The 10,000-nt window shown below is 33.6% G+C and overlaps 1 protein-coding gene across 1 annotated transcript in view; it reads left to right on the top strand.

Moving 5' to 3' along the window:
- Positions 1 to 7,660, top strand: part of LOC125026700 (retinal homeobox protein Rx2-like) — a 72,946-nt gene extending 65,286 nt beyond the window's left edge. The window contains exons 3-5 of the mRNA XM_047615330.1: positions 4,846 to 4,996; positions 5,486 to 5,653; positions 6,109 to 7,660. Coding sequence (XP_047471286.1) covers positions 4,846 to 4,996; positions 5,486 to 5,653; positions 6,109 to 6,236 — 447 coding nt within the window. The 3' untranslated portion in view covers positions 6,237 to 7,660. The remainder of the gene's footprint in view (positions 1 to 4,845; positions 4,997 to 5,485; positions 5,654 to 6,108) is intronic.
- Positions 7,661 to 10,000: the final 2,340 nt, after the last annotated feature.

The following is a 10,000-nucleotide window of genomic DNA, read 5'->3' as shown; positions in this document are numbered from 1 at the left end:
CTGATGAACCTCGAGCCTCCGGAGGTGATTCAGGTGAGCTCACGAAATTGATACCAGAGGACTAACACACATTACAAGCAGGTGTCTCCCATTTTGCCTCTCACCCATTCTATCCATCTTTCTGCCTCCCCTTCCTACTACTTCCTCGCCGGTACACGATACCCGTTAAGAAGTACCATCAACGTCAGAATCGCCTCTGTCATTAAATATAGCGTAATGAATCACCCCGAGGATACACTGCAAACCTACCGTGGTGGTCTGAGATGTAAACATTAACGTTGTATTTTTTGGTGTGGAAGAGTCGAGGGGGAAGTGAGAAACAGAAGGGGGGGAGGGAGGGAGGCAGAGAGGGTGCGCGAGAGAGGAAGAAAGGGAGGGAACGAAGGAGAGAAAGAAAGAGAGAGAAAGATACCGGTTGGGAAAAGGAGGAGAAAGGGAGGTAGAGGGGGTGTGCGAGAGAGACAGAAAGAGGGAAACGAAGAAGAGAAAGAAATAGGGGGACGAAGAGAGAGAGAGAGGGGAGAGGGAGGAAGGAAAGTAGAGAGGGTGCGCGAGAGAAAAAGAAAGAGAGATGGGGAAGAGAGGGAAAATAGAGACAGGGGAAGTGAGGAAGAGAAGGGGAAGAAGGAGAGAGGGAGCTAGAGAGAGTGCGTGAGGGAAAAAGAAAGAAGGGAACGAAGAAGAGAAAGAAAGAGGGGGACGAAAGGAAGAAATAAATAAAAAGGGGGAAGGGAGAAAAAGAGAGAGGATAATATAGACAGAGGGAAGTGAGGAAGAGAAGGAAGTAGGGGGAAGTGAGAAAGAGAGGGAGAGAGAGGAAGGAAGGCAGAGAGGGTGCGCGAGAAAAAAGAAAGAAAGAGGGGGGAGAAGGAGAGAAACAAAGAGAGGGCAAGATAAAAGTAGGAGAGAGGGAGATAGAGAGGGTTCGCGAAAGAGAAAGGAAGAGGGGAACAAAGGAGAGAAAGAAAGAGAGGGGGAGATACAGAGGGAAAGATAAAGACAAATGGAAGTGAGAAAGAGATAATGCACGAGAGGACCAGAGAGAGGGAAATGAAGAAGGAGAGAAAGAAAGAGACGGAAAGATAAAGGTAGGGTAAAGAAGAAGAGGGAGAGATAGATAGAGAGGTTGTGCGGACAAAAAAGAAGGGAGGAGAAAACAAAAGAAAGGGAAAAATTAAGAAAAGTGGAAGAAAGAGAGGGAAGGAGAGATAGAGAGGTTGCACGGCAGAAAGAAAGAGGAGGAGGGAAGAAGAAGAGAAAGATTATGATACGAATAAGAAACAGAGAGAAAGATTAAGATAGAGCGAAGAATGAGGGAGAAAGATAGGGGGAAGGAAGAGAGAAAGACAGAGAGGGAGAAGAGGAAAGAGAGAGAGAGAGAGAGTAAGCCTTGATTAGGGACATGCGGTTGGCATTAATTTGATAATTGTTAACATATTTGTTTTATATTTACTCCTTAATTAATCCCACGTTTTATGCCTATAAATACATGCTTTTAAACGAATATATCCGGCACTTAAAGTGTTAGTGTGTTCTTATGTGTGTGTGTGTGTGTGTGTGTGTGTGTGTGTGTGTGTGTGTGTGTGTGTGTGTGTGTGTGTGTGTGTGTGTGTGTGCTGGATACTAAGTGATAGATAAAACAGAAGTGAATCCACAAGTTTGAACGTAAGATATGTAGGCATAAATTATAGTATTAAATCCTTTCCTCCCTGTGTAATAGTTATTCTGAATTAAGTGATAAGATCATAGCTGACAATACTCTGCATTGCCATACTGTCACATGGATTTGAATATATCGCATCGATATATTTTCCCGGCATCATAATGGGTGGTCCAGAAATTATCTATTTTCCTGTGTAACAAACAGGACAAGACGTCTTACGGGAAGATCAATTATAAAAAAAAAAATCATATTAAGCTTAAAGGAAAATCATTTGTAGGAATCATGATATTGAGCTTTTAAAGGAAGGTCAGTTATAAGAATTATGATATTGAGCCATTTGTTTAGCAATATCAAACGCATCTCGCAGCCAATTGATTAGTGATATGTCAGGGTGACAAGCTTTATTTGTTTATATGACAATGTTGACGTTCCCCTGCGGCTTGTGTGCTTAAACACATTATACAAACTGAACTTGATATCTTACTATCACAGTGATTGCGCCGAATAAAGATATACTGTGATATTCTTACGACTTTCTTGTGATTTTTTTTTTTTTTTTTTTTTTTTTTTTTTTGACATAAAAAAAAATCGAGTAAACATATTGTGGATATATCATCTCCTTTTCTTAGCCTGTAAATGACAAGGAGAACAAATGAATTTTGTTTCGTTACGAATCTTTAATCCTAAGATCTGCATAATGAAGAAGCCGTTTTTAGCAACTCAAAACAAACTCCTTTTTCCAATTTCATCTCTTCACTGAAAGATGCATACAACTTGGCATGCAGTTAAATCAATGGATTTGCAGCCTCACCTGGGGTAATAATACGTCTGACGCTGGAGCTTATTAAAATTTCAAACTTAGGCCCACCGACTCCTGAGTCTTTAGGTGCAGGTTAGTTTAGGTCTGACTTTCATTAACCACCCTGGCTAACTGGACAAGCGTGGGCTGGCTCTGATGCATTTGATGTATGGACATATTATTATTTCATGATATTAACATTACACATTTGGGATATAAATGATTATTTCTCCTTGTACATCACTTGGAAAGGCATAGCCATACATAAACCTATACACCTATACATATACCCCCCCGGCGTATTGCCCAACCCCGAGCAGGGCTAGTTATACATGATATACTACCATATTACATATCGCATTCCGAATTTTGGATATTAAATAACCATACCCTCTAGTATAACAAAGAGCTGGGAGATTTACATAGCTCTACCGTTAAATAACAGGTGGCTGGAAAGACTTCTATCACATGGCACTCTGAGATATCGTGTGCAAGTTTTTAACTCGTGTTCTTCAGTGGAAAGTTAACGCTAAGATTCTTCAACACTGTATGTTTAACCGACCTGCCAACACAGCCTTTACCCAGTTCTAATTTCCGTAGACATATCTTATAGACGATTTCGAATTCAGGAAAAAAAAACAGTCATAATGCTGTATTCTAAAGATTTCATTGCCTGGAGACAGAAAATTACTCCCGAGCCTTGTTTTGATAGTAATGTTACAGTAAAAAGTAGTCAGTGATTAATTCAGTAATTTATGTAAGCTTTGATACATTTGAATCAATAACATAATATGATAGTATTATGTTACACATTTGGTTATGACATGTTTATATCCTGTAGTGTATCAAAAGGTAAAACTGATTGCCTGCTCATCCTGACACCCCGACTTAGACGAAGAGAGGCATTGTTACATATATGCTCATACTATCACACTGCATTCGAATTTAGGATACAGTATACCGTTATATATATCTTCTAACACATGAGAAAGCATGAAATTCTTGCGTATAATTCTTGCGTTTTGCGTATAACGACCAAGTAATCGCTTACACTTGGTTCCTTCCCCATGATGCACCGACCCGCTAATACAGCCTGCATCCAAACGTGTTTCTTGCAGTCACAGCATTACATTGTTCTGTTCCTATCTCATATATTGCATTGCGAAATTTGTTTTGCGGAAACCGTAATAATGTTTTATCCTACAGTTTGTAGGCCTTTTGAAATTTGTCAAATCCGAAAAAAAACATATAAAAAGGAGAGATTTTATGAAATCGTTTGAGCCTTTAAATGTTTCAACATTTGTCGATGGTAATAGTAATGATGAGTACAATAATTATTACACTTTTTCTTTACTGTTATCATCCTTAATTTTATAATCATAGTTATTATCATTATTATCATTATCTTTATAACCATCACCAATATCATTACTATTATCATCATCATTATCATTATTCACATCATTACTAATATGACTATCATCATCACAAGTAAAGTACGCATGAGACCCTAGCAAAAGGTACTTCAAATTCTATCCACTCTTTGCGCATCACTTGTTGACCTTAGTAGGCGATCAACATGGTTATTCGTAGGGATTTCAAACATGCGATGGTATCTACTCGAAGTGTATAGTTTTTTTTGTTTTTTTTTCTTGCTATATGTATGGTAATCAAGCCTTCATTGTCTGAAAATTATTATGAGTTCACAGGGAATCACACCCAAGCCTTGATTTACTATCAGTTATTATTATTATTATTATCATTATTATTATTGTTGTTGTTGTTGTTTCTATTATTATCATTATCATTACTATTTTATACTATTACTATTATCATTATCATTATCATTATTGTCATTATTATTATTATTATTATTATTATTATTATTATTATCATTATTGTTATTGTTATTATTATTATTATTGTTATTATCATTATCATTATTATTATTATTGTTATTATTATCATTATTATTATTATTTTTATTATTATTATTATAATAATAGTAATTATTATTATTACTATCATAATCATCACCATCATTATCATTATTATTGTCACAATCATCATCATTATTATTATCATTATCATTATCATTATCATTATCATTATCATCATCATTATTATTATTATTATTATCATCATCATCATCATTATTATTATTACTATTACTATTTAATAATACTATCATTATTATCATTATTATTATCATAATTATTATTATTATTATTATCATCATCATCATCATTATTATTATTACTATTACTATTTAATAATACTATCATTATTATCATTATTATTATCATAATTATTACCATTACTATCCTCATATACACGAACATCTTAAGCAACCCCCCCCCCTCTCTCTCTGCCCCTCCCCCAGGTCTGGTTCCAGAATCGCCGCGCCAAGTTCCGACGCAACGAGCGAAGTGTCCTGGCGCAGAGGTCCTCCACTTTCCGGCCAGCTGACACGCCCCCTTCTGTCACGCCCACGACAGGTCCCGTCGAGCAGCCCCTCGCGCCCAGGCCCTCGGGTACGTCGGCTATCACTGATGATTAGCTGGTCTCGGTTTAAAAAGCGAGGAGTGTTGGTATTATGTTTTAATTCTTGGGGGATTTTGTTTAGTTTGGTTTAAGATTGTTTATTTTTGTGTTTTGGTTTAAAGGGTTAAAATGGGGATGTATTTTATATAATCTATGTTTGCGTGATCTTGGTGTTTACGAGTAATATTGTCTGTATCATGAATAATTAACCAGAGTTGCCTAACTCACTTCTATGGAATAAATATATTGAATGATAAAAAATACTACCGTGTTGACAGCACAGTTGAAAAAATAATGCACACTCCAATAAACAGACTTCGAGTATCTAGATTTTATTATTTTTGTGTGTGTGTGTAAATCATACATACTCCTTACATCATCCCTATTAACCCCCTCATCTTCCACACTGTTAAGAATATCACTATTGATAATTATAACTCAAGTCACACCAAAAATTAATGACACCCCTCGTCCCTCAGGCAACACCGGCATGGCCATGTGTGACTACAGCGGCTACGGAACGGTGGGCGTGGGCGTAGGGGCGTGGAAGGGGTCCGGAGGAGGCGTGGGCGGAGCAACGCCTCCTTATCTCTCACACTTCACGCCCACCAGTTCTCCCACGCCCATGTGTACGTCGTTGCCACCCGGTGAGTGCGTATTTTCAAGGTGAAAGTCACTCTTCATTATTTTCTTCTTTTTCTTCTATATTTTTTATCGTTTCTTTCTTTCTTTCTTTCTTTTGATGTTCATTTTCTTCCTCATCTTCATTTCAGTTTCTCTATTATTTCTTGTCTCGTCTATTTTATTCTTCTCTTATTAATTCGTATTTAATGTCTTCTGCCTTTGGAGTGTTCGAAATTATTCGCGTTAATTCTTTGTTCAAACTGGATTGATATAAACAAAGATTCTCTCTTTTATAATCATATACATTTTCTAATACTTACTATCACGAAACTAACAAAACTCCAATAACACTTATTTTTCAATGTTCATTTCTAATTACCTCTTTCAAGTTCAATATAAATTATTTTCTAATATTCATTTTCGTTTTCTCCTTTAATATATATATTTTTTTTTAAATAAGTGACCTTGCTTCCTTCAGGACTCGGCGGAACGTACGGCAGTGGAATGCCCACAGCAGGTCAAATGGGCGGAGCTTACATGGGGTCATCGCTAGCGAATCTGCGACTGCGCGCGCACGAGTACTCTCTTCACCAAGGTCAAGTGTGAAGTGCTCTCTTAACTCGTGTGCGAAGAAGAAAACAATACAGAGTGGTTATAACGCAGGACATGTGATGCTCCGGTTCATGTGTTCGAAGCATCGGTGGTTCGTTTGGTGTGAACCGTGAAGTTCGAACTTTCGGGAGAAATATTAGAGTGTGAAAGAACTTGTGATCTTAAAGTGCGTTGTGAATCCACTACGCCTTGTATAGAAATGTGTGTGCACACTAAGTCTATTTGTTCATGATAAGATCACGTTCATGAACCATATTGACGAGTGGAAATCATCTGTGAGAAAGAAAAAAATAATAATTGTGTATAACTGTAACGATACTATTGCCTGCTTCACATGGCCGACTGAAGCTATGCCCATAGATTTAAACCGGTCAGGGACATTTACAAATATTTAAAAAAAAACATAAAGTACTCCCCAGTTTTGTTTGAAGTCATACCTTCAGTGACGTGGAGGTTTCGCCAATGGACGCAGCTCATCACGAACACCAAAGTTTGTTGTTTTAGCATGTTCATCAACGGCAGATTCCTTGCTAGTGTTCAGTGATCGACAGACCAGTGACGGATGAAAGGGTCTTAGTTAAGTAAAGACGTCGCTGTTGCAGTAATTACTTGAATATGAATTCACTTCTGTTATGTATTCGCATGTACCGGATTCACAGCAATATATTAGTGTTAACAATATATATCATATCTGTGTCAGTAAATGGAAGCCATGTTAGACAGATGCTAAGGAATAAAGTCTAATCCAGTGGAAGAAAACCAATTAGACTTACAGGAAATAATCAGTTAGTCAAAGGAAAAAGTCTTGGAGCTTTTCTAAATAGGTCAGCACCTCACTAGCAACACCGGGAATGAAAATCGAAATCTTCAACGTCTTGGGCTTCCTCAACGTCCGTAACCAACATGCTTTTAAAGGAGAAAGCACGGATGAAGCATACATTACAGGATTTAAAGCAAAAAAGAAAGTGATATGGAACTGTGTATCGTTTGGCTGTAAGCAAGGAAATTACATGGACTGATTAGGAAAGACGAAGGCAACTCGGAAGCACCAAAAAGCAATGTTTCTTGGCCCGTGTGTAGTGTGGCGCTCCTCTATCCGTTGAACACGAGAAATATGTTCAAAAGGTTCACCCGTGATAAAACTTTGTGTGTCTGTGATCATCTGAAGAGACCTTATTAGTGTTGGCAATGATTTTTTTAGTTCCTGATGCATATATGACTGATTCCAAGGCAGAGGACCAGGTTGTGGAGAGGCATAGCCCTGGTTGCATCACTGTACTTAGTAAACTGCATTCTTTCCATTTCTCATATACAGTATGTTGTTTCATACTTGGAGTATTAATTGCAAATTTGGTTATTAGAAGTGAGGAAAAAAAATCTTACACTTGTAATTCAAGAATAATATATTGTGGACCACAGTTGTGTCTTTTTTTTAAATCCTCAAACACATGATGAAAACTTAGACTATATTTTCCCAAATGGGCAAAACAGCTAATAATAGGAATGGTTTATTTACAAACGTTTTTTTTTTTTTCTAGCAATTTTTTTTTTTAGTAAATCAAAATAATTTTTTTGATAAATATCTTAGTATCATATCACAGTTTCAAAATACGCAATGAGGAGAATCTCGAGAAGTCGCGATTGTGTTGGGTGTAATAATCAGTCATGGAGAAAGAGTTTGAAAGACCGTGCTGACCAAAATGCAAATAACCATTAAATTAAGAGAACTAGAAATAACTTAGAAATGAAGTAATTTGAAAATACATAAATCATCAACATACAAACTAAATTGAAGAAAATGAAAACAATACGCAGAGTCACGCGATACAATGTACAAATCTACGGATGTGACACGCCATATATCAAACAATTCGCAAATTTTTATTTCAAACTTTATAAAGCGCGTGTCCGGTTGCAAAACACAGCCAATATCTATACATCAGTCAGTTGAAATTATATACACTTGAAAACTTGCACTAGACGATAACACCGTACAACCCAACAAGCGATCTAAATATAAACAGTGCTTATTCATTTTAATTTCTCCTCTTATAGAACCAAAGGAATCGGTAAAATAACAGGAAAAACTTCCATGAATTAGGCTCTTCATTAGTAACTTATGGAGAAAAAGTTTACGTTGTGCCTTAGAGAATAAATGACTTTTAACGCTTCACATCAACAGTTTGATTTAATGTTCAATTATTTTTGGCACTATATATAATAATCATGATAATAATCACAATGATTATCTATTAATGTAGATAATAATTATTGACGATAACAATGCTATTAATGATAACAATAATAATAATGGTGATAATAACAATAATAATAATAATTACAATAATAATGATAATAAGGATGATAATAACAATAACAACAATAATAATAACAATAGTAATAGCAACAATAAAAGTGATGGAATTAATACTGATGGTAATAATAACGAAAATGATAGTGATAATAATAATTATAATAATAATAATGATAATTATAATGATTCTAATAATGATGATCATAATAATAATAATGATAATTATAGTAATAACAATAAAACATATAAATGTAAATAGTTAAAGAAATAATGAAAATTATAATAAATATTAGTAATAGTATTAGTGATAGTGATAATAATCATAATAATAATGATGATTATGATGATGGTGGTTCTGATGATAAGGAGAAGGAAGATAATGATGATGATCATGATAATGATGATAATGATAATGATATGATATCGATAACGATAATGGTGGTAATGATAATAATAACAATAATAATGATAGTAATAGTAATGACAATAAAAATAACAATAATAATAATAATGATTACAGGAATGACAATAATAATAGTGACAATAATGATGATAATGATTAGAAAAATAACAATAATGATAATGAAAATAATAATAATGATGATGATGATAATTATAATAATAATAACAATCATAGTAATAAAAATAATTATGGATGATAATAATGATACCAAAAATAAAATAAAAATAATGATAATGATAATACTAATAGTAATAATAACAATAATAATAATAATAGTAATAATGATAATAATAATAATAATGAAAACAATAATGATAATAGTAATGATGATAATAATAGTAATAATAATAATAATGATGATAATGATAACAATAATGATAATAATAATAATTATAATAATAATAATGATAATAATAGTCATAATAATAATAATAATTGCAACAATAATAATACTAAGAAGAAGAAGAAGGAAAAGGATAGTAATGATAATGACAATGATGATGATTAAAAAAATTATCGTCATAACGAAAATTATAATGATAACTTAAAGTAATATAATGATGATGAAAAAGATAACGATAACAATAATGATGATAATGGTTATGATTATGATAATAGCAATAATGATCATGATAATAACAATACAACTACTGCTACTACTAATAATGATAATAATAATAATAATGATGACGATAATAATAATAATAATAATAATGATAATAATAATAATAATAATAATGATAATAGTAATGATAATAATAGCAATGATAATAATAATGATAATAATAATGATAATAATAATAATGATAGTAATAATAATAATAATAATAATAATAATAATAATAATAATAATAATGATAATAATAACAATAGTAGTGGTAGTAGTAATAATAATAATAATAATAATAATAATAATAATAATAATAATAATAATAATGGCAATGATAAAAATGATAATAATAATAATAATAATAATTATAG

This window comes from Penaeus chinensis, chromosome 6, assembly GCF_019202785.1.
Source record: "Penaeus chinensis breed Huanghai No. 1 chromosome 6, ASM1920278v2, whole genome shotgun sequence".
Classification (NCBI taxonomy): Eukaryota; Metazoa; Arthropoda; class Malacostraca; order Decapoda; family Penaeidae; genus Penaeus; species Penaeus chinensis.
This window is presented reverse-complemented; position numbering and strand designations above follow the sequence as displayed.